At 37.8% G+C, this 26008-nt stretch overlaps 2 protein-coding genes across 3 annotated transcripts; both read left to right on the top strand.

Moving 5' to 3' along the window:
• The first annotated feature begins 332 nt into the window (after positions 1-332).
• Positions 333-8330, top strand: dnal1 (dynein, axonemal, light chain 1). The gene is made up of 8 exons (XM_079633476.1): positions 333-437; positions 1006-1044; positions 5983-6092; positions 6212-6267; positions 6348-6403; positions 6481-6607; positions 7023-7163; positions 7261-8330. Exons 1-8 carry the CDS (start codon positions 435-437, stop codon positions 7308-7310), a joined length of 582 nt encoding a protein of 193 aa, XP_079489602.1. The 5' UTR covers positions 333-434; the 3' UTR covers positions 7311-8330.
• A 400-nt stretch (positions 8331-8730) lies between these two features.
• Positions 8731-18966, top strand: tedc1 (tubulin epsilon and delta complex 1). 2 transcript variants are annotated; one of them, XM_079633286.1, is made up of 8 exons: positions 8731-8993; positions 9317-9407; positions 9488-9699; positions 11505-11681; positions 11785-11874; positions 14075-14161; positions 17281-17487; positions 18366-18966. In XM_079633286.1, the coding sequence occupies exons 1-8, from the start codon at positions 8862-8864 to the stop codon at positions 18726-18728; spliced, it is 1359 nt and encodes a 452-aa protein (XP_079489412.1). In that variant the 5' UTR covers positions 8731-8861; the 3' UTR covers positions 18729-18966. The 2 variants fall into 2 exon arrangements, with proteins under 2 accessions (XP_079489412.1, XP_079489411.1); XM_079633285.1 differs by lacking the exon at positions 14075-14161 and having other exon boundaries at positions 8781-8993; positions 18366-18965.
• The last annotated feature ends 7042 nt before the right edge of the window (positions 18967-26008 follow it).

The following is a 26008-nucleotide window of genomic DNA, read 5'->3' as shown; positions in this document are numbered from 1 at the left end:
TTTAGTATTAAATGTAAAGGTTTTAACATTTAAAAAGCAAAAAAAAAAAAAAAAAGTCTAATAGCAAATAAAAACAAAGACCAATATGAATAGTAGGCTAGGCTATGCTGCTAAAATGTGAATATAAAAACAAAAAATACTGATAATAAAATATAAACAACATTAACTAAAGGTCTTATTATTGTGGTGGTCTTATTTTGTGAATATTTATTATTTATACGTTTTATTTTATTTTATTATTTTTCTATTTTCATTGCAGCGGCATCTTAGTATTAAGGCAATATAACGATTGAGTCAGTTATCTATTCATATGGCAACGAGACCAGCGCGATGTTTGTGTTGTCAGGCGGATTCCCGGCTCGTGCTCGTCGGAAGCATCACTCTACGCACGCGCTTTGCGTCAGGGTAGTTCCATAGCAACCGTAAAGAACAACATGGTGAGTTCCCATCCTGTCTGTGCCTTTAAACGCCTTGCTATGCGATGTTAATGGGTGCATAATACAATGTTCTAAATAAGGAAAACTAGCGCTTGATGTTTATAATGAAAAAAGGACATTACTCAGGCTGCAAATACAAGCTGCTTCAATGGTCATCACTTGAGTCAGGCAGTTGCAGCAGATAAACATTTAGCCGCCTTGCTAGCTGTTGGACATTAGCTAGTTAGGTTTAAATGTGCAAAGTTATTTGCTTATTAGCTATACAACTTAGTATTATTAATATTAGGTTAAGGTGCACAAATTGTGACAGACTAACTTACAGATGATGTCAATGTAACGTTACTGTCTAGTATAGGGAGCTTGTTGTAAGTTAGCATCTGTATTCATTAGTGAGCTGGTGAATTTAAAAACATACAGTTGCATACTTGTAGAGATCCACAGAATGTATTTCCCTACATTTTGTTATTGTTTTTGTTTCCAGCTATTAACTATGTTTTTGCCATGACAAAGATGATAAACATCCCCTTACCTTGCTGTGAGTGACTAATCAGTTGTTATGTGTTTTTAGGCAAAAGCAACAACTATTAAAGAGGCCCTGGTGAAATGGGTAAAACATTTATTACTAATTTTGTTTGTAAATTAACTTTTTTCAAGTTTTAAAGGGATAGTTCACCCAAAAATGGAAATTCTGTCATTAATTAGGCTACTCACCTGCATAGAGAATTACGAGGCTGTTCGAGACAAAACTCGGACAGACAATCACATACTCCGATACACTTTTTCCACCGTGACGGTTCTGTTGCGGGTTGTTTGTGTCCATTCTAAAACCGTATAGTGCCTAATCATGGCTAATCATAGTGCCATACGTATAGTAGGATGACAGATAAATCATTAAATGTGTTGAGTTTAATAAATACACAGAACTCTCATCACGGTAAAAAGCAATGAACTTGCATCACTCTTTTACTTTGGTTTTCATCAACGTCACGTTCTGGGCGGTAACCAGGATGCGCGGCCATTATGGAGGCACTCGGATGTAAACAACAGCATGCACTGTTTATGTACTACTGAACACATTGTTACACTAATAAACCACGGAAAAAACACGTGGAAGCTGCGAAATCATATTGAGAAGGACTTAGTAAGCAGGAAAGAGCGTGACATTTTGACAAACTAAAGTTAACGTGTGGTAAAGATCCGAACGAGCTAGCTTCTCTAGCCCTTACTGCAATTCTTCCTTCTATTTCTTATCCCGACATAAGCTACGTTCAGATTGTCAGTCCAAAAAAGCACATGAAATCCGTTTCAAGCTACATCCATGTGGTTTGAAATCCTATTCAAATCACATATCAGGACATCAGCTTCGGTCTGAACGCTCTGATCGGATTTCGCGTGGTATGTGACTTTCACGCCACGTAAAATGTAAACGTCAGACGCTGTTATAGGGAACATGCTGAAAGTCGTTGCCGAAACAATGCTGTGTTGTTGCAAAGTGCCGGACAAGCAGAAAATTATTATTTTTTAAAACCTATTTTGAAACCGGCGCAGACAAGAGTGTGAAAAAAAAGCTGTACATAACTGCCTCCTACAGTTCTGCTGCAGGCTCAAGACGCAGTAGTCCAGCACGGCGGCTACACATTTCCATGTTGTAAAATGTAAATAAGACAACATCTCTATTGCAAATGCAAACACCTCCATCAACGCAACGTCATTGCCATATTGCCAAAGAGCTGCATGGACACACAAATCGGATCTGAACAGTTGCGATACACAGTGTGGACATAATTTTAGATCAGATTCCAATCGGATAATCGATAATCGGATTTGGACTGACAGTGTGAATGTAGCAGTTAACTACGTCAACATTTTAGCCATAGTCAACGCTATTTACACATGTGGCTGATGCTGTACCTCTCTCAACCACAAACGCCTTGTTTCATCAGTTTTTGCACTCTTCTCTTTAACTTTTGACAGTCTATATATAGAACTCAAAATGTTTTTTCCCGATGCGACCGATTAGTGCAGACCAAAACTCGACCATTTTTCAGCAGCAATAATCAGCCAAATTTGCGAGTCCATTCAGTTTAGTGGCATTGTTTACGTTCAGTGCCTCCAAAATGGCCGACTTCCGGATTGATGACGTGTAGTGAAAACCCTCTATATTAGGCTCGACGGGACACGTGTGTTTTTTAAGGGACAAGTGAAAGAGAATTGTACTTGCCCAACCGGACAAATGCCCTGATTAAAACAATTTTCAATATATATAAAAATAAATAACTAGGGAATCACCGAATGTAAGTGGCGATTAAAAGCCTATAGTTGATAATAATTTAGGCCTACCTAATGTAGTAGGGGCCACTGGTCTTCAATCCTGCTCCTGGAGGGCCAGTGGCCTCCTGCAGAGTTTAGTTCCAACCCTAATCAAACACACCTGAATCGGTTCATCAATCTCTTCAGGATCGCTTGAAAATACAAAGGCAGGTGTGCTGAAGCAGGTTGAAACTAAACTCTGCAGGACAGTGGCCCTCCAGGAGCGAGATATATCCAGCTGCAGACCCGCAGCACCACCAGTTTCAGAACCCCAGCGCCAGAACCCCAGCGCCAGAACCGGAAGTGAGGGGCGGAGTTATTTACAATGAGACAAGCATGTAAACGATGACAGAATTTTCACTAATTTGAAGAATGTTAACCCTTTCATATGTAAGTTTAAAATATTCTAATTGACCCCCGCAGCGTGAGTTTTTCAAGGCGACCGTTATTTCGAATCTGTCACTTTATGGTTTCCATGGTGACGCGTCACTGCTTGTCACGTGACACAGCGCAACCACAACACAGCGCTGAATGAATGATGATCTGCTTTTATGTAATTTTTCCTTTTTTATTCTAAATATTCATTACTTCAACTTACATATTTGTTGAATCTCTTTTCTGTCTCTGCTTACTGAAAAAGGTGTATACATTGTATAAGCTACCATTGACTAAACATTGGGGATTAGTCTACAATAACTACAAATTAATTTAATATATATTCCTTCCGGAGATTCCCGAATGTTTTGTTCAAATATTTGACTTGCTGTATCCGCATTATAATATAGGATCTACAGATGTACACTACTCTGCATTGTGAAAAGCCAGTGTCAAGGTCCAGCACACTTCTGAATGATTGGTGACAGTTTTCATAATTACTTTAACAATGGTATGTGTCACTTTACAATAGTTTGTGGCATTTTCTCTCATGCTAGTTTACAATTATTTGAAATACCTGATTGGTAAGTGTCAATTTGTGGTGCACAAACAACATACTCCTGCTTGTAGTACCACTTTAATAAGAACATTTTACTAAAATAGCTAAATAGTTTCTATATTCTTGTATAGTTACAAATTACAGCTTAACTGTCCTATATACAAATAGAAATAAATGTGTTATCATAACAACTGTATTTACAATATGTAGGTAAATACATTGTAAAAATTATTATAAAAAAAGAACCATAGTAAATATAAATGCATACAACGGACCACGATATTAAAAATATGGTGAAGCCCAATGTTTCTGTACCTTAATGTATCATTATAACATAAGTATAAAGTATGACGTTTCGTGTGTAATAAAAGTATACCGTTTCGTGTCTAAGCAAATTACGCTCCAAAACGCGTTACTCGGTTTAGAACGTAAGCTCCGCACCTCACTTCCGGTTCTGGCGCTGGTGTTAGAACGTAAGCTCCGCCCCTTACTTCCGGTTCTGGCGCTGGGGTTCTGAAACTGGTGGTGCTGCGGGTCTGCAGCTGGATACTATAGCCAGGAGCAGGATTGAAGACCAGTGTGTAGGCCTATGACGGTAACAAAGTTGCGCTGTTGTTGCTCACGCAGTTATTTATAACATACAGTTAAGAAACATCACATGAACAGAGTGCTGTTTTCCATAATACCATCACGACTGAGACACTGATTTCATAACAGTTCAATAAACAAATAGTTAATTTCAGTGTGATATGTTACCATATTATCATGCTTAACACTGAGAATTTGAATAATTGTAATGTGATGATCAGATGCAGATATCTAAATCAAAGAATATCATAGGTTTGCACGGTTGGCGGGTGGATTATTTATTTTTAACAGCGGATTCGGGTGACTCAAAGTGCACCAGATTAATGATTGTACCATTTTAATCTTTAAAATGTACAAAAATGTTATCAGGATTTTACCACCTCTGCCTCGTTTTGAGCCAGGAAAACTCCCGCCCACATGTCATTCCGAACCTGTAAGTCTTTCATTCATTTTCGGAACACAAATGAAGATCTTTTTGATGAAATCTGAGAGCTTTCTGTCCCTCCATTTACGCAACTGACACTTTGACGCTTCAAAAAGTTCATAAAGAGATCGTAAAAGAGACATGATTGCTTTATACTATGAACAGATTGAATTTAGGCTTTTATTCACATATTCATCAACACACATCAGTTGTGGTAAACAGAAGCTCAAGCATGTTCGCTTGACGTCCGAGAACCAATTCAATTCAATTCAATTCAAATTTATTTGTATAGCGCTTTTCACAATACATATTGTTTCAAAGCAGCTTTACAGAAAATGCAGAAAATGCAACCAATGAGGTTCATTCTCGAGTTAGGCAGCACGTTTGAGCTTCTGCAAGAGGTTTATTTTCGCACGTCAAGCAGGTGCGGATGATTCTGTTTATGTTCATTGATCAATGTTTATATGTGAGTAAAAGCCTAAATTCAATCTGTTCATCATTTAAAGCGATTTTCATTTAAAACGATCTCAATTCATATGGATTCGTTTCATGATCTCTAAATGAACTTGTCAAAGTGGCGTAGCTGTCTATGGAGGGTCAGAAACCTCTCAGATTTCATCAAAAAGATCTTCATTTGTGTTCCGAAGATGAACACGGATGAGTCTTACGGGTTTAGAACGACATGAGGGTGAGTAATAATGACAGAATTTTCATTTTAGGGTGAACTATCCCTTTAACCCATTAGACATTCCTAAATTGTAGGTTCTTTTCTGTGTACTATTAGCCTGGGAAAACCCAGACCACTCTCAGTTGTAACTGAGTAAGGGTCTGGCAAAGCTCCATAGACAATTCATTTCCACAGGGGCGTCACCAACGGACGTCGGATAGATCTAAAACCAATCAGAGCGATGAATGACATGACGTATGCAGAGCGACGGAGAAACATCTCGAGACTCTCAGCAATTCTCTGTTTGTGTTAACGAAAATGACCATTTTAAATCGCTTGAAACAGACGCGATAGCTGATTCGAACGAGTGATGTTGTGATGTTCCACGGCGGCATCCATAAGTCTGTAATGTACAAAATCTGCGTCACCGTCTCTGCTCTGTCGTCATCGTGTAAAACGTTTCTGATTGGTGCCGCGATTTCGGCGGATTGGAAATGGGTTTCAATGGGCTCTTTGCCAGACCCACTTGCAGAGCAAATCTAAATTTGCCGGAAGTGGTCTGGGTTTTCCCAGGCTAGTGTACTATTAATTGTGTATATTGATTTCACTTGATTGTTACAAGGAGGAGAAAACAGGCGAAAAAGCGAGCGAGGCCACGGCAGTAAAGCTTTATGGTCAGATCCCTCCCGTTGAAAAAATGGACGCATCTCTCTCTAATCTTAGCAACTGCGAGTGAGTCTAAATATACAACTCCAATTTTTCGTGTATTTTCTCTTAAACCAGCAGCTTCCATGTGTGTCATATATAATAACTCCCTAAAATATCTTCATTGCAAATTCTGTCCTGCCTAGGAGATTATCCCTGTCTACAAACTGTATTGAAAAAATTGCCAACTTGAACGGTCTAAGTAAGTACTCCCTTTAGATGCAAAGCTGTCAATTGCATTCTTCATGATTGCATAACAGTTTATTTACATTTCTCTCCCAGAGAACCTGAAGATATTGTCCTTGGGGCGGAATTACATCAAAAACCTTAATGGACTTGTAAGTAAAGGAACAGAACATTAATGATAGCTTGAAGGATTCAGAGATAATTCACACAGCTCTTCTGTCCCCCGCAGGAGGCAGTAGGTGATACTCTGGAGGAGCTGTGGATCTCTTATAACCTCATAGAAAAGCTGAAGGGAATTCACGTCATGAAAAAGCTCAAAGTGTTATACATGTCCAACAACTTGGTCAAGGAGTGGGGTGAGAATGGACAATAGACTCACCTGAGAGTCTGATAGCAGCTTCGTCATGCTACTTAAAGGGATAGTTCACCCAAAAATGAAAATTCATTTACTCACCCTCAAGTTGTTCCAAACCTGAATACATTTCTTTCTTCTGCTGAACACAAAATAAGATATTTTTAATATGGTTAACCAAACAGTTGATGGACCCCATTGACTTCCATAGTGAGGAAAAAAAAAATTATATGGAAGTCAATGGGGTCCAACAACTGTTAGGTTACCGGCATTTTTCAAAATATCTGCTTTTGTGTTCAGCAGAAGAAAGGAATTCATACAGGTTTGGAACAACTTGAGGGTGAGTAAATGATGACAGATTTTTCATTTTTGGGTGAACTATCCAGGATGAGGAGTTTATGAGGCTGTTTGTTCCTTAGGAGAGTTTCTGAAGATGGCAGATCTTCCATCATTGGTGGACCTCGTCTTTGTGGGGAACCCATTAGAGGAAAAGTATGCCGCTGAGGGCAACTGGATAGAGGAGGCTACTAAGAGGCTTCCCAAACTTAAAAAACTAGATGGTAAGTGTCATATTTGTGATGACATGAAAAAAAAAATGCATTATGTTAATAAGGCCATGGTTGCAAAAAATTGATTCCTCGTCATTTTCCTTTTCAGGGAACCCTGTCATCAAACAAGAAGAGGAGGAAGCTGAAGGAGAGAGTTAATGCAATTTCTTACACATTTGTATTGCTCAAACACCAGCATTTTTACTTTTAAAAGTCTGTGCAATATTTGCATTTTTAGGTGTATTTATTAAAAATAAAGATAAAAAGCTAAATCCATTTTCTTGAGCATTAACACTATTTGAATAGATTTAAAAAGCACACACTTGAACCGCTTTTTGTTAGCCTCAGCACAAGCAGAGATACACAATCATAATTTGGTTGTGCAGAAGGACATATAGGATGATACCAATTACTTACACTGTAATAAGAATTGATGCATGTCATTGTTACCTCAAATTATTTCTACTTGATCTAACCCTATAAATCACTTTATTAATTTTATATATCTTAATTCAGTCATATTGAATAATATTTTTGACTTGAATAACCAGTTAATTCACATGTTACCACATGAATGACATATTAAAAGTTAAGAAAGTTAATGACGTTGTGCTTTTCAGGGTGACCAATGCTAAATTGTAACAGTAAAATTCAAGCCAGTGATATTAAAGCAAGTACAAAACTGGATGGATACCATCAAGGTATGACAGAAATCTATAACCTCTTTAGTGGTGCTATACTTTAGTCTCTATTAGGAGGCTAAATTCAATGTATCTATTAATTTATATTCATTAATGTTTATTAATGACTATAAAAATTACAATTTTTGTAATTTACAGTAAGCAAAACTCCTAATTAATGGGCAGTTATTCTGTTATCATACAGTTTCACTTGTTAACACATTACATTGTATGTGTGGTACTTAAAGCAAGTTGCACAATGAGAGTAATTAAACACTTTGTAGCATGTCTTGTGGCCAAATAAAGGCACCATAATTAATTTTGTAATTAAAAATGTATCTGACTTTGTTTCTTGTTCACAGTTTTATTAATGTGATTTAAATTTGATATTTAAAATTTTAAGCATGTTTTAAAGTTTTTGACCCCTCTACATGTAAACTTTTTTTGTTTACTGTTTCACAAGAAAAAAATAAACTATTTTATCCTCTGCGCAAAAGTTATATTGTTATCTTTTCAATTAATATTATTATATATTACATTATCATTAGTATTATATAGGCCCTTGCATTCAATTTGTTTTCATTTAGGGGGTGAACGACAAGCCTTTAACAGGAGGGGGCAGTAAAGTTGTACACTTCTGACTTTACCCATAGCAAAAAAAAAAAAAAGTTCAGTTCAATACTCAGTTATCATAAACGTTACATAATAGAATATGAGGAAATACTGTTCCCTTTACTTCAGATCCTTTGAGAATTAATTTCTACCTGTTAAATATATATAAATGGTATCCTATATGAAATATACAAAATGAATCAAGAGTTTTGCAGTATTTCTGCATTTTTAATGCAGACGTTATCGTGGTGGGCTGGCTACAATTCCTATTGGTCAGGATTCACGTCAATCATGAAGCGCGCCAAAACAGCAACTAATCAAAACGGCGTAAATTTCACCCAACTAGGAAGTGGCTGTTGCCTAACGACCGCCAAGGCTGTACTACACGAAGAAGAAAAAACATACTACACGAAGAAAAATGCAACGCGAAAAGAGTGTTAAAGTGAAAGAAGTCATTACTTCTCTCTGCAAACTACTGTCTGGGTTAAGCATCGAGTCGATCCCGACAGCCGAGGCTTTCAGGAGAGCCAAGTTCAATAGAGAAGATGCGGTAAGATGCTACACGGGTGGCTATTTCTTTTATTTCCTGCCAAAGACTTGTGTAACATTGTCAGCTAAAATAAAGTATTAGAGTAATACCATGCGTGTGTGTGTGTGTGTGTGTGTGTGTGTGTACACACACGCATATATACAGATGGTAACAGCATGTATATATATAACGTTATATATATATAACCCTTATTGTACTATGGTACCATTTCTTTCTCCCTTCCTCTCCCTCTCTCTAATTTGATTTAGAATAATTTGATAGATAAGTCATCGTTAACTAGATAAACCTTGCTTAGTGTGCTCATAAATATGCTTTACTTTCAGGCACTGGACATGTGGAGTTTGTTAAGTAGGCTTCTGCAGAGAGCCTTTGCACTGGATTGTGCGTGCCACTGCAAGGACTCTAAAGACTCTGGTAAAATTTATCATTGCCCATAAATGCAGTCCATGTGTTATTCATTATTGTTTGTACAACCAACAGTGTTGTGCTTGCAGACATGCAGCTGCTGTTTGTGAGAAGTGCTCTGTGGCACTGTGGCTATGGGGCCCCGTGGGTGTTGGGGCCCCGGCCCCCCAGTCACATAGACGAGGTGGGGAGCCGAGATCTGCTCCTGGCGTTCGGCTGGGTGCTGTCATCCGGGAATCTGCTGGACTTCCTGCTGGCAGAGAAGGTTCATCAGTTAGACGTGCTCTCATCTGCACCAACGGTGAGACCTTGAGTTGATCTGATCAAGGGAGAGATGACTAATTTTAACATTTGCTTTCCTCTATTGATGCTAAACAATAGGATTTTGTAAATGAATAGTTGTCAATTTAGTACATCAAGTGTTATTCTATATAAGGCCAGCAGAGGGCAGATTAACACTGCATCTTATGCACAGTGATGCACACAGACAGGACATTGAATTTTGACCTGTTATTCTTTAATAAAACCCTACAGGGTTGTTTTTGAAATCATATCAGCGGCCTCCTAAGAACATTACACAATACTGAGACACTAAACAATTAACTTGTGGTTCCGTTTGCTCTTGGTTGACTAATCTAATTGACTTTCTAATAAAAAGCAATCATGAATGGAACACAATGCATAAAATCCTGTTTGCTTTTAGGATCAATTTTAAAGCTGTTTCACTGTTTTTGAAAGTCTAATTGGTTAAGTCCTAAAACTTTAATCTAATGGAGACTTTCTAAGTGTCAGTTTAATCTGTTTCAATGGTTGCTAAGTCAAGCATCACTATTGCTCATATACCTAGGCTTAATTATATTAACCTTAAGTATACATCAGCCTGTAACTCATCCCACACGGTTTGTGCTAAAGTCATGAGTGATACCCCAAATGGTATGGCTTGTTGAGGAGAAGTGTGCTGTTATGATTCGAAGCATTTCTGATTTGATTGTCACCTGGTTGATGATTAAAAAAACAAACTTACAGACTTACTTTAAAAAGTATTGGTTAAAGTCATATTTAAGAACCAGAATATCAGAGACTTAAAGGTTTGGTCTTTTGTGTAGTAAGCTAGTTAGCTAGCAACCACGGCACTCAGAACACCCTGACCTGTTCCTGAGGTTTTTCCACTCATTTATTATTTGTTTATTATTACAGTAAACCAGAAATGTGTTCTTTCTAACTCTGGTTTTTATTAGCATATATTAGTATCATCAGTTTAATAAAATGTTCATTTATATAAAAAAAGAAGCAAACTGGTTAAAAAAAAAATCAAGATCTGTTATTTGATACCAGCATTTAGACATTTTATTGGGAAAAAGGGTGATTTGCACTCAGTGTTGCATTGTTCTTAAAACAAGTGCTGCATTTATCTACATCTGTATGGTGTCTTTATATATGTGCACATAAATCAGCATATTAGCATATTGAGCACAAAATCAGAATATTATAATGATTTCTGAATGATAATGTGACACTGAAGACTGGAGTAATAATGCCGAAAATTCACCTTTGCCATCACAGGAATACATTGCATTTTAAAACATGTTAAAATAGTAAGGTTGTTTAGAATTTTTATCATTTCACAATATTACTGTTTTACTGTATTTTTACAGTTTTATTTTATATAGCTATGATCGTCATCCAAACAATTGCTGAAAGCAACACTTTAAAAGAATTTAAAATAATGTTTAAGCTGTTAATTACAACAACAACAAAAGAAAGAAAAAAGATCAAAACAATATAATTATACTGTATAATATACATATATATATATATATATATATATATATATATATATTTATTTTTTTTCAACAACCCTAAGTTATGATTTCTGTTTTATGGGTTTAACAAAGCAAAAGCAAAATCTCCCCTGAAACCAGCTTGGGGTTCATGTCTCCCCTGAGGTATATCATAAAACCTTTAATCTACTGAAGATTTTCTTTATCTTTATTTTTGTGTTGTAGGATTTGTTCTTTTTGCCTCTAGGTGTTGTTTCAGCACTAATAAAATGATGCTTGAAAGCTATTGTAATGATTTTTCCTAATAAGTTTGTGGACCTGTAAGATCCCCCAAGGTCTAACACATGGACAGGATGATGCTGTGACATGTGGACCAGGAGAGGATGCCACAGTAAAGACGGATCAGGTACTACAGGCACTGCAGTGGCAATGTGGGAAACTGAGACTCCAGTGGAAGAGCTTACTTTCAGCCCAGGAAGAGGGGTCTAAATTCACTCATAGGGCAAGTCACTCGACACATTATAGCCTAAAATAATAATTATGAAAACAGCATATTTGGATTTAAATGCAGAAATGAAATAATGTCCTGTGATTGCTTTCTCTAGGTTATCTCCAATATCAGCCCCTCTGCTGCTCGTCAGCCTCATGCCACTGGTTCCCATCACAGCAACACGACATCAAGTGCACTTGACAAGGTGACATGAAAACACTGGAACATTTTAATGAAATATTGGCATGAGATCATGTAGGTCTTAGGATTTCTGCATTAAACACTAGGCAATTGTTACGAGTTCAGCCACTGATCATTGTTATTACATGACAAGTGACACTTTTACTAAATTAGAATCTCTCCAGAGATTTCTCATCGCATTTGTATTCCTTTGGTGTATGTTAAGTGCTTCTATCCGTCATCAGAGCATATGGTGATCAGCGCTCGATAATAACCGCCGTAAGCTAGGTAACAAGCTCATTTCAATCGGCGAATGATTGCACGCAGCTGTCAATGTGTTTTTCATCCCCTGGCTTATTCTGGAGAAGGCTGTAATGAAGCATCCACCTCTATGTGCCGCCCTGTTCTTTGGTGTGACAGATTGACAAGGTGGGAAATCCTGCTTGTTTGAAGAGTGTGGATCTTGATCTTTAAAGTCAAAAAGCCCACGCTCTCCTGTTCCCTTCCTTTTTCCTTTTTCCATCGCTCTTTAGAGGCTTTGTAAGAGTATTTTATCTCAGAGAAAAAGTCTCCCTCCTGACATCTAACGAAGGGGCTGTTTTTGTCAAGCAGGTTGTTTAGAGTGCCTTAAAAAAGTGTGAAAAAGGATGAGTGGGATATAGAGAAAGTGAAAGATGAGAAAAATAGACATTGTGAGTGTTTTTAAAAAAAATACTGCTACCTAGGTCTTGGAATTCTTTTTTCCTAATCAGAGGAAGGTTTATTTCGAACAGCCATTATAGCAAGTAGAGGCAAAATGTTTAGTGCAAGAAGTCAAATACAGTAATAACCTACTTATAATACAGTAAACCCAATAATTTCATTTTCTCCAGTTATTTGCTACGTGAATAGAATGAATGATGTTTTTATTCATGAGAACCCATTAAAATGTAATAATACACAGCAATAGTTATCCATTTATCCATTTTCCACAAAAATACTAAGCAGCACAGACTTTGATCAACATTGATAATGATAAGTGATGTTCTTGAGCACCGAATCAGCACATTATAATGATTTCTGAAAAGTTTTGTGACTCTGAAGACTGAGTGATCGCTGCTGAAAATTCAGCTGTGACATTAATTATATGTAAAAAAAAAATAGAAATCAGGTGTTTTTAAATTGTAAAAGTATTTCACAATATTACTGTTTTTACTGTATTTATGATCAAATGAATGCAACCAATTTAATAAAAAAGTTATTAAGCAAATTAAACTGTGTTTTGAATCGACTAATGGGAATGGACGGTTGTGTAATGAACTGATTCGTGTGAATAACTAAAACTCATCCCTATTTCCATAATTGCTACAAAGCTTTGAATCAATGCACAGGCAGTAACAGCAATCTCTACCATGTATAAAATAAAATTAAATCTGATTGAATTGTTTTGTGTAATTGCACAGCAAACCCAGGTTGAGTGTTAAGAAACAAATCTCTTCCCTGAAATGGTGCCATGTTGCACCTGTTACAGTATGCCCTGCCATACTCACAAATAGTAACACGTGTAGCAGGCATGAAATTTGCATACTGACACATCATTAGTCAACCCATCACTATTATATTAGATGTATTACCAGTGTCCAATTCTTTTTGTAGGGCTCACTGCTCATGTTAGTGAAGGGTTTGGTTTGGGACTGCACATTCTTTTGGTGATATCAGCCAATCAGCAATAATTAGTCATGTGGCATGTATAGTATGGCTCTGATAATTGGCTCAATACAACCTGGCAGCAGAACTAAGCGGCCACGAGCAAAGATTGCAGATTTTAAATTGCATGTTCTGCTTAATAATAGTTATTCTAGACCTTGGTCTGTTACGTCGTGAGAGTGTGAACTATACAATGTGGGATGTGTTCAGACACAGGCTAATAGAACTCTCTTCTCAAGCCGTTTAAGTCATGGTGGGCAGCTCAGGGATCTCTCCCTCCCCATTGCCCTTCAGCCTGTGTGGGGTGCTGAGACGAGTTATCAGCATAAAGTCCCTTGAGCGCTTCTGTCTAACCGCAGAGATGTGAGGTATTAGCCGAGCTCCTACAGGGAAAAAATTGCCCCTGAGTGCAGATCAAAGCGGCTGCCAAGTGTGCACAAAACTGTACTTGCACTGTAGAACCACTGCGGTTTTATTGTTTTAAAAACAACAGTCCTACCCTGCGTGTAATCAGGATTTCTTGTTACATTTTATTTCAGGAGCTGGAGCGGATACAAGCGCTGAATAGAATTCTTGAGGCGTATCTGGATTGGAAACTCCATGAGCCTTTATTCTGGTGCTGGATGGTACGTCTGCTTTGTTCCATGCAGGAATGAATTTGAGATTCAAACTCGTACTCCTTTATCTGATATTCTGTTTGTTCACGCTGTCACGTCGCTGTTCAGCCCCAGGTATTTATGCATGGCCAGTTCATTGAGAAAGATGTGGGAGATTTTCAACACAACCAAATTAGCTTACTCTGAAAAGTTATCAATGATGTAAAATGTAATATGTATATTACCCCAGTGTTGTTTGAGAGCCAGACTGGCGGTCTTCCCGCAGTAACCTTGCCCAGCTTTGAGTTGTCACTCACAGTGATGCACTGGTGCTCCAGGACTCTGGATCTGGCAGACAAGAGCCCTCACTCACGCTGGCTCCTCTCCAATTTGAAATGAAGTTGTAAAGAAGTCCCTGGCTAGCAGGAGTGGGTCCTGAGCACTTGGCAGGGGTTTCATTTTTCACTCTCAGTGTGCATTTTGAAGTAAAAAGGGATGTTTTAACTGCTATTCAGTAAGAGTGGTGAGCTCATGGGTGTCTTTGAGTTGGACAAATGGTGGAGGGCTTTTGTTTTCCCACTTCCAGCACATCAGACTATTGAAATTATTACTTTTCTCTTACAATTCTGTTATGTTGAACCTCAATAGAAGTCGATAAAAGTCACACAATCAGAATAAAGCACATTGAGAGGTTTCACTGAATTACAATAACCACTATCTAATTGAGTTGTAGAAATACATTAAACCCTGTTAATCCAATTTTGGGTTCCTTTTAGTAAGAAATTCAATCTAGACTTTTAAAACGCAGACAAAAGTTCCCCGGTCCAAAGAACAGGAAGAAAGGGAATCGAAATCAAATAGCATGCCCACCGCGTCAATGGGAAATCTATAGTCCTTGATGAAAGCCAAACATTTTGGGGATGGAGTGGTATTTGGGCAGGATTGTTTTGTCACTGTTCACACAAGAGTGATGGAAGCAAGTCTTAAGCTTCAGCTATTGGCTGAGCCGCTGTTGAATAGCACAGGTTCTTAAAGAATCGATTTTCTTTGGAGGTTCTCGCACAAAGTCTGACTTTGAGAAAACTGGATCATCTACCCAAAACACTTTGACGGTTATTCTGAAGTGTTGGGACATGTTGTAGCAAAACTGTTTTAACAAGAAAACAATCAGTTGTGCTTGCTATTATTTTTGCTCATACGTAGGGTTTTTAGTTTATTCTAAACTCATTAAGGCCCATTCACAATAACACCATTGCCTAACCAGATGTAATGCGACAAGCAATTTGTCTGTCCATACAAGACAAAATCAATCAAAAATCAAAGCCAATCACAAGTGTCTGGTATGTTTTATTATTAGTTTGGTCTTACTTGAATGAACACATAAGTCACAATCTAAGTTCCATTTCTTGTTCAATGATGTAACTCGTTCCTTAACTACCAAAGTACGATGCATCGTTGGAGAAATTAACTTGCAAGTCATGACTGTTTCTCGAAACTGTTGTATCTTTACCACACATTCATCAACAACTGTAGTTCCAACTTTTCAGTACTGTTTACAAATGTTTGTTGGAACTATGATTTTGGGAAACACTGAATCACTAACAATGGAACATGTCACCACAGTTGGCTAATGTTGCTTTTGGATAAGGAATCTGGACAAATCTGAAAAAGTTTTTTCTTTTGTTGTAATTCGCCCCAGTGGATCAAAGAACCTAATATTAACCTAACTAATATTCCTATGCCAGGGAATTAGCTCTAACCCTAATCAAACACTTAAACTAGCTAATCAAGGTTTTCATAATTACTAGAAACTTCCAGGCAAGTGTAGGAAACTAGGAACTCAAACTAGGAACTAAGAAGCCAGCCCACCAGGAACACGATTGGACATCTCTTACCCTAGGCATCCTTCTGATAACTATGCGCATACAAGATTAATTTTCGGAGACAAAATCTGTGCGTCAGCATGTCACTGATATGATAAACCCCAACATTACTGGTTATGATCAGTGAGTGGACAGTTTGCTCACCCATTTCTTGTATTATTTAATAAATTTTGGTCAATTTTGAAATGGCATTTTTAGTCATTAGAGCTGGATATGTGGGAATTAAATCGAAATCGTGATATGACTAAATTATATTGGAATTTTATGATTATCAAATCGCAAAGGCTGCAATTTACTTCGATAACTATACGATCTGCAGGTTTCACAGTGAAGCATGGCACTGTGTCATGGTTGCACATATGTAAATAAATAGTTTTTTTTTTTTTTTTTTGTAATAAAGTGTTTAAACCTGTTGACAAGAAAGTAGAAACTTTAAAAGGAATAGTTCATCCAAAAATGAAAACCACCCCATAATTTACTCAACCTCAAGCCATCATAGGTGTATATGACTTTCTTCTTTCAGCCTATCACTATTTCAGCCTCTTCCCAGCTTAGTAATGGCATTGAAGAGTTTTTGAAGCTCCAAAAAGCACATCCATCCATCATAAAAGTATTCAATACGACTCCAGTGGGTTAATAAATGCGTTCTGAAGAAAAACGATGGTTTAGAAAGAGTAATATCCATATTTAAAACCATATTTATAAACTATAATCACTGGCTTCTGGCAATGGCCGTATGGCCATTCCCAAGAGAGTCGAGTTCGGGTGGAAGGGTAACCTCTGACCCGACGTAGGTCCTCTTCTCTTAAATCGAAATCCTTCACCTTTTTTCTTAACAGCCAGTGATTACAGATTTAGTGTGATTATAAGCTTTAAGGGCTCTTTTTCCAATATTATGACACCATAGTCAAAGTACAGAAACTACAGTACAGATCTGAAGACACCCTTTAAGCCATTTGCATGTCTAAGCAGTAGCACCCCTCATTTTATTCAAAAAATGTAAAAAACGAGTTGAATTGTGGTTGATTGCTCAATAAAGATAAACCTGATGAAAAGAAAACTACACGGTATGCATGTTTTGGTTGTAAATGAGAACCTGCAGCAAACAAAGCCCTCTGATAGCTTTTTAGTTAATGAATCCAAAGAGATATATTTGTTTTAGCAGAACTAACTGATCTGGCATGGGTTTTGAGCACAGTGCATCTCAATTGATTCAGAAGTGTTTCCTGACAGACCTGTTGCACTCATGCCATTGTCTCCGTGCAGGACAGCGTGATCGACAGCTCCCTCGCCGATGTGTCCGAGGTGGAGCCTGCTGACTGGCCACCTGGGGAGCGGGCTGTCATGGTGAGGTGTCCTCACAGCAACAACCCCAGGAGAGCAGTCAGACGACTTGACAAGATGCTGCTAAGGCTGCAGACAGACCTGAGAGCCAGAAGAATAGAGCAGTCCACTCTCACACTCACCTCACAGGTAATGACCCGCCAGACCTGCATAGGTGCCAGCGGGAAGGCTTCAACTTATAATAAGGCCAGTATTTTACTGCATGAAGTTCATGAAGTTTTAAAATTCAAGCTCTTGTCAGTTTTGGAGCCTGAGATGTTGACAGTCTCAGTTTTAAGATTTATATAAACTCAGTCACACATTGATGTGTTTATCACATCATCCTTTATTTCCCTATCCGTCCCAACAATACAGAAAAAAATAAGGACAAAATTGTAATGAAAATAGTGACCAATTATTATTGTTGTGCTATTTATGTAATTGATTAAGGACCTATTATTATATTTATTATTATTATTACTACTTTTCTTTGGGGTTTCATAGCTTCCAATTCCCCTCGAAAAATGATTTGTTCTGTGCATGTGGAACATCATGTTTTATTACCTGTTCAAAGGTTCTACCAGCAGACTTCAGAGGTGTTAATATCCAGATAATGAAGGAGGATAGAGCTAAAAGAATTATAAAAACTAGGTCATCTCATCATTGCATTCTTTTATTGCCTGAATAAATTACACTTCATTGTATGAAAATTCGATATGGTGGGTCCGATGGATAATTAGGTGGTCTTTGTGATGTGGTTCCAACCACAGATCTAACCTGTAATGATAAATGACCGCCTGCTATGTCTGCGGTCTTATTCTGAATGTCTGAGACTGGGTTTTCTTCACATCAATTCTAAACTCATTCCTTGTGATGCAAGAGATATACACTGACATTTATACTCCTGCGTACTTGATCATCTGGGCTACTGCAATACCTTTCTTTTTGATATTAGTATCTTTTTGATGTTTGATCAGTATTCCAGTCTGTTGAGATCGTCAGTCTTAGCAAGCTCTCGTTCTCATTAGGGGGGACGTCAAGGGGCTTCTAGGCTCTCTGATAGGCAGAGAATGGAGGTGGAGAAGAAGGTTGCAGGTTATTTAGAGGGTCTACATCTTCCTAACACCTCCGCAATCACATCAAGTGGCTTTTTGCCATGTCTCCAAGATCAACAGCCCTCAAAGCCACCTCACAGATTCCACAACGGAGAGCCTGGCCTGGCAGGGACAGCTGGGAAGCTCCAGGCATCGGCGGCTCTGGGCGAGCTGAGGGAGAGGGAGGCTGTACTGCAATGGCAGCTGGACAGGTTGAGGCAAAATATGAGAGTGGACTTGCAGAGACAGGCCAGCACAATAGACGGGGTGGTCCTCATCCCACCAATTAAGAGGTAAACACACTATTTGTGTCATTAAATGCACTGGGATCCTGACATAAAACTGGACAAACAGCATTTCAAGTCCCTAAATAAGGTGAACATAGAGTTTTGGTTTCCTGCTTTTTCTGCATTTTTGCAGAAAAAGTTTTGCATTAAAGAGAGAATATATTGCAGTCAATTTGTATGTATTTAAAAATGCCTGCTGCAATGTGAATGTCTGTCTTTGGACAATAAAGAAACTTTTTTTCAAGGGAATTTTGTCTATACTTGAATCCTTGCAATGAAAAAGATTATTTTGACGACTGAAACGCATCAAGCCACACTCGGAAAAACAACTCTAATGACTCACACTCAAGCAAATGGCTGACCCCTTATTACTTCTGTGTACTTTGCAGTGTGCTAGAGAAAATGGAAGACATTTGAAATAATTTTTTTAATGTCTGCTACTTTTAGAGTGCAGAACGGCCCACAGTTTCCAAAGTAGGTCATTCTTTCTGTTGCTTTCTGAACCTGTGAAAGTTAGGATCGAAGTTTGGGGAAAAGTCAAACACGAGTAATGATTAGCAGCTCCCTGCTGATATTTTACTGAGCGCTTCATAACATGAGAGGATTTCGCCTTTCAAGGCCACTACCAGTCAGTTGGTGTGGTCTCAATTACATTCGGAAAGCTGTAAACAAACTAGGTGTGCAAGATAACATGAGCTGTTGGGCAAACTAAAGAAGCTGGCACAGGCCACAGTATTAGCTGATTAAGAAAGTCATTTCCAACACTGATTTTCATTAGGATTATAAGCAGAAATCCTAATCTAGACGCTGTACAGAGCATGACGAGTTCTAAAAGGATTTTCTCTCCATTACCTTCGGCCTCCTTATCTAGGCCAGAATGGCTGTTTACAACTGAGGAAACGCAAACACACAGACTCGCTGAGTCTGTTTCCCTGATGTGTGATGTGTGCTCTAAATGAACTACAGTAAGCTTTGTGTAGCTGAAATTACAGGTTATAATTATGCTATTGTCAAGAGGGTCAACCAATGTCAAGCCAAGAGCTGGTGTGGGTGGGTTCAATAATTAGATTCTGCAGAGGTGTGAAACAGGTCTAAGTGACGCATTTTCTTTTTGTCATCAATATTAATAGGTTGCTTATTTTCACACTTGTGTAACATGGTTCTGCACTGCATCTAAAAGTAGAGTTATCAAAGCAATGAACTCGCAATGAAATTGCAGTATAATCTATTTATCAGCTCTGTGTTGTACAATATATAGGCTTCCCTGTTGTTTGACAAAAACAAAAGTCTTTTGGGGTCGCAATTACTTTACAATTACACAGTAGTCTCAGCTTCAGATGGCAATCTTGCCGACCACACAGTGCATTCACTGACTGTTTAATGCATATTGCAGACAAAGCTGGAAAGTACTTTCTCATCTGGCAACCTCTAATCTGAGCAGCTGATATGTACTTCCCTGATTAAGTGCACACAGGTTTTTTATCGGTCTGCTTGGAAACAAAGTGGAAATCTCTGAATCTTCCAGCGTTTTCCAGGTTAGTGACATCAAATCAAATTTTTGTTTGAAGCACTTGAATATCATTGATATACCGGTACTAGTTATTGTTAATAGTATATAGTTAGTGTTAATAACTATTGTTATTATTTACCTATAGTGACTATATTGTTAATATTTTAAATTATATTTAGTTTTTATATTTTCTGTTTTCACTTTAATTTCAGTGCATTAATTATGCCGTGTAAGGCACCTTATAATGCATTGTATGATCGCATGAATAATAAGAAAGTATAATCCATTAAAACACGAAACAACCAGTTTCAGATGTAACAAGGAATCTGCAAATATTATAATGCATTTAACTTTGGTTACAATTATTTATGAAAAGGTGTAATGCATTATAATGTAGGCTACATTATGAATACCTTTATAATGGATTATGCATAAAGGCTTTAAGTGAAGTGTTACCGCATTTTACATGATCCACAAATGTTTACAAATTATTTTTGGTTAATAGAATATTGAATTAATGGAATAAATTGTGGATTTTAATGTAATTAAATATGTTCAGCTTCATCCCATTTATTTAACACACTTACCTTATTTGACATAAAGGTTTCATTCTTCCATGAGATTATCAGGTGCCGGTTTCAACCCGTTTCAAAGGATTCCATCACTTTATCCAAAACTAAAATGTTAAAATGAATAGATTCTATCATCATTTAATCATTACTGAATCATAAACCGTGTTTACCTTTTATATCCAATACATCTATATTGTCTGTTTCAGCATATAAAATGTATGTAAACACAGCATGTGTAAACATGCCTAATGAGATCAGGCTATTGGGATTTGTAAATCATTTACCATTTGGATATAAATATGCTCCCTTGTCTGATGTAAATTAATTTTATGATGATCAAGTGCTGTCTGTAATAATTTCTCCAATAACTGTTTTATAATTTATGTCCGTTATCAAAGGAACTACTCAACGTGGCCACCCAGAAATCACAGTTGGCTGTCTGTGTGGAAGCTCAGCACATGCCTCATGTTGGCGTTACGCTAATGTGCTGCAGATGCAGGCCCAAAATCACTGTGCTGTCTGCTAGTTCTCTCAGTCAGAAGCCTGATTAGACCTGTCCCTGGAGGTCCAAAGTCATTCTTCCAGTACACATCCAAAGCCAGTCCCAGCACTCTTTACTTATTACAAAACGGCAGTTTCCATCTGGGGATGAACATGGTACTGCGGTGCCACAAATGAGAGCGTGGCGCAGACAGACAGTGTTTTCCAAAGGCACTGTGCCTAATGGATGGCGACAGGGTCAGTGCGGCACCGCTGCACACTCCACCGCTGCTCATTTAGACAGGAGGCCATTAGAGAAGGCGTTGCCGTGATGGCCCCGATAGGTACTCGGCTGGAAACAGACTTGAGCCATCCTTCACAGAGATGGAGCAGACCGCTTTACCCTTGAGGACCCTGATGTACAATGGGGCATTGCTAAGTACCCATAGTGCAGAACTACAGAGGGTTTTGCAAGAATCGCCTTGGTATGTATCTTTTTAATTGGATAAATTGTGTCTTTTCTCTTGCAGACGGGGGGCAGAGGGTCGAGGGGGCACGACTCCGCATTTTCTTGGAGATCTGAACGGTGTGTGCAAGCGGGGAGATGCATCAGACTAATTAATGAAGCCGAGGTGTTTGGTACACAGGGATGACGCCTCGCTTTCATCTTCTTTCAAAGGTGTAAGAGCACAAAAGCCATCTAACTGTCAGTGCCAGATATAGTGACAGTGGAAAAAATGAAGAGTTTACCGCAGGCGGAGGGTTTGAACCCCTCATAAAATATGGAATACAGCAGCCTCTGCAGCTCAGGGACATAATGCAGATAAGAAAGTACTTCAGGGTGAAAAATGTTTACGAGTTCATCAAATACAGACACAGAAAGCCTGATTTATTGGGAAATGCTAGCTTAGTATTTGACTGAAAATGTTTTATGAACATGTTTCTCTGCTGATATTGTAGTGCTAGAGGTTTTCAAACTGGGGTCCAGGGACCCCCAGGGGGCCGCAAGAGTGCTAGGGGTACGTAAAAAAAAAAAAGACATTTACAAAAGTACATTTTAAAGCTTAAAATATTAATTAAAGGTACACTATGTAACGTTTGGCCCTCTAGCGGGTAAAAAAACGTATTCCATACCTTAGGGCCTAACACTAAAAGCCCTACCACCCACAGTAGAGAGTTTATACTTGGGTACGACAAGCAAATTGTCATTGCTAGATCTAAGGGTCCGGGCAGGAACATATTGTTGTACTAACTCAGCAAGGTATTGGGGTGCAGGGACATGACAGGCTTTATAAACTAAGACTAAAAGTTTAAACTGGATGCGATAAACCACAGGAAGCCAGTGACGTTGGTAAAGGATGGAAGAAGCATGATTTAACAATTTGACCAATGTGTTGAGTCAAAACGTAATGAGTCGTCGAACAAAACTCCCAGATTCCGCACAGTTTTTGAAGGCCTAATCTGGACACCATCGATATGAAAATGCCATGCCGGGGTAAACTCTGTGATTTACGGCCAATCAACAGGATTTCAGTTTTGCCAGCATTAAGCTGTAAGAAGTTATCAGACATCCATGTTTTAAGTTCCTGAAGGAAAAAAGATAACAGAAGCGGGTGGACAAGCTGATTTAGGTTTAACCGTGAAATAAATTTTAATATCATCAGCGTAACTATGAAAGTTGAGACCATGCCATCTGATGATCTGTCCTAGTGGCAGCACATAAATGAGAAATAAAAGAGGACCAAGTACAGAACCTTGAGGTAGTACTCCATGAGAAATAGTGACGGTATGGGATCAATTTTCACCTATCCTAACAAATTGCTGTCTATCTGATAGATATGAAGCTAACAACTGAAGAGCAGCCCCAGTGATCCTATTGCAGACATTTGAGAAAGAAGTGTGGCACACAGTTTCAAATGCTGCACTGATATCAAGAAGAACCAGGATATTATGGGCACTATAGATAATGCTTTACAATTAACTTAGTTAGAGAGCTACATATGGTAATTTATCTGTTTAATAAAATACCTTACTCACCTGTTAAGTAATAAAAACGCTGTCTCCTCACCGCTTTTACAATATATCAAATCCCTTAGTTCTCTCCATCTCCGAATGTCGAGCCAATGTTGATTCTCATTATGAACTCTGTTACATTCTATTTTTACCACCAGACTCTCCTCTGTTTTGTGTCAAAAACAAACAAACAGGTGATTCCCCGGAGGTTCAAGATTTAACTTGCTCCATGTCAAAATGTGTTCATTTTGAACACACAAAAAAGTTACGTAGTGCACCTTTAAATATTTCTTGCGTTTTATTTACATTTACCAAAGTTGACTAATATTTCATATTTACTGTATACTTTTTCAACTTCATAAAAAGTGAAATAATTTTACAGATACAGATACCCTTCAAAAGACTCAGTAAGAAAAATAGGTCAGTAAGATTATTTTTTGGGGGTTTTTAATTAATACTTTTTTTCAGCAAGGATGTATTAAATTAAAAGCTAAAAATGCAGCTTTGCCAACACAGGAATAAATTATATTTTTAGATGTATTAAAATATAAAACAGTTATTTTAAATTGTAATACTTCACAATATTACAGTTTTTACTGTATTTTGGATCAAATAAATGCAGCCTTGCCGAGCATAAGAAATCTCTTTTAACATAAAAAAACATTAAAAAAATCTTCTTGACCCCAAACTTTTGAAACTTCTATATATATATATATATATATATCAAAATATTTGTAATGTAAAACCTAATTATTTAATTTAGTAAACAAATATTTCATTTTGTTGTCTATACCATGTCTTTATAATAAAAGTTTATATTTGTATTAAACAGCATGTATTGGATTTGTATACTGTACATTAAAATAACTGCCTTTATATTTTACTCAAACAGAGGTCAACATATTTGGAGATCCTTGCCATCATAAAGTTTGAAAAACGCTGTATGACCCATATAAGCTCACAAGTGAGGCTGTATTCAAGGCTTCAAACCCCTCAGTACCAGAAGGCATGAAGTGCATTATTAAAGCAATGACCCAGCTACCAAAAAATCAGGTCTACCTGTACATACTGGTGCAGTAGATTTACGGAGATGTAAGTATTCTTTATTGATCCCGGTGGGAAAGTTTCCTCACAGAAGCCTCTTTAAGGTCAGTATTATCTACATTAATATGTTTATGCACAACAAACTTTAAAAATGACTGGAAAATCAATGATGGATTGGAAACTAGGTTTTAACTTGGCCAAGTATTCTTCTCATTGTTCTATTTCTATTATGCTCCTCTTAAAATTAAGTTGGGGAGACCAGAGTTAGTTATGTCAATTGTTACTTTATACTCAGAATTTTTAAGTACAGCAACAGAGTAGTTGTTTATATAGACCTTAAAATCTTGGATACCAAAAATACAATTGAACCCGTGTTATCACATTGGTGCATTTTGTCATACAATATAGAGCCTGCCCATTGTAGGCTTTAAAAGAGAAAATTTAAAAGGTAAAAGGCAAGACACGGCAGGGAAAGACATCCACCACATAATTTTTCGAGTAATTATCCAAGAGACTCTTTAGTCCATCAGCTCTATTGGGGTTCAGTAACAAAGCAGTTTATAGAACAGACTAATGTTATGTTGTGTCTGTAAGAGAGTGCTAAAGTGGTGAGATGTCACCCCAGGGCACATCAGTGGCACATATGAGAGAGTATATCTGTGGTAGTGCCATGGAGCAGATAGCACAGCCTCTGAGCACTAAATCAATAGCCATCACAATGGCTGGAGGATTTACAGCCGCCCATTGATCCCTCCATAACTCCTCAGACCAAAGCAGCTGAGCGTGAAAGACTGATCATGTCGAGCCCAGAACGTGGCCTGGAGGGATCTAAGATACAGACCAGAGCAGCAGACTGCTGAAGATCAACAGAACGGATCAGAAGCTGGCTTGCGTAAAGCCCTTAAGCCAGTCAGTTTGCCCGGCGGCCATCTTTGTAAGACCCTTGGCAGCTATTTGCTAGTCATGCCAGTACAGCTCTTGTCTGCTTGAATGGAGTACTGAAATTTTAATTGCATGTCAAATAACCATTAATATTTTCATAAATCCTCATATAGTTGCATCTTATTTAAGGTTGCTCCAGCAACTGCACATGGATGTGCAGAGACAAAAAAAAAAACAGGTATACTGTGCAGTGTACACTACCCACACTACAGTATTTTAAATAGTATGTCAAACACAAAGAAATGACAAAATACAACAATAAAGTGCATGAAACAACATTGGGCAATGATAAATATTTCAAACTGTAGTATGCTACTGTTGTTGCATGGTCTCCTTATGAGCCGTTCACACAGAATATGTTTTTCATGTGTCTCTAGACCATTTTATTCATTCCACTGACCTGCGTCTTGCAAAAACGTGTACTGTTTGAACCGGGCCTTAGAATGCATGCTAACATTTTACAATAAGGTATAAATTAACATGAACTTAACATTCACCCAAAAAAAATTATTATCCATAATTTACTCATCCTCAAGCCATAGGTGTATGACTTTCTTCTTTCTGCCAAACACAATCGGAGTTATATTGAAAAATATCCTGGCTCTTTATAATGGTAGTGAATGGTACCTCAGATTTTGAAGCCCAAAAAAGCGCATCCATTAAAGTAATCTATACGGCTCCATGGGGTTAATAAAGGCCTTCTGAAGCGAAGCGGTGCGTTTTTGTAAG

This window comes from Phoxinus phoxinus, assembly GCF_949152265.1.
Source record: "Phoxinus phoxinus genome assembly, chromosome: 13".
Classification (NCBI taxonomy): domain Eukaryota; kingdom Metazoa; phylum Chordata; class Actinopteri; order Cypriniformes; family Leuciscidae; genus Phoxinus; species Phoxinus phoxinus.
This window is presented reverse-complemented; position numbering and strand designations above follow the sequence as displayed.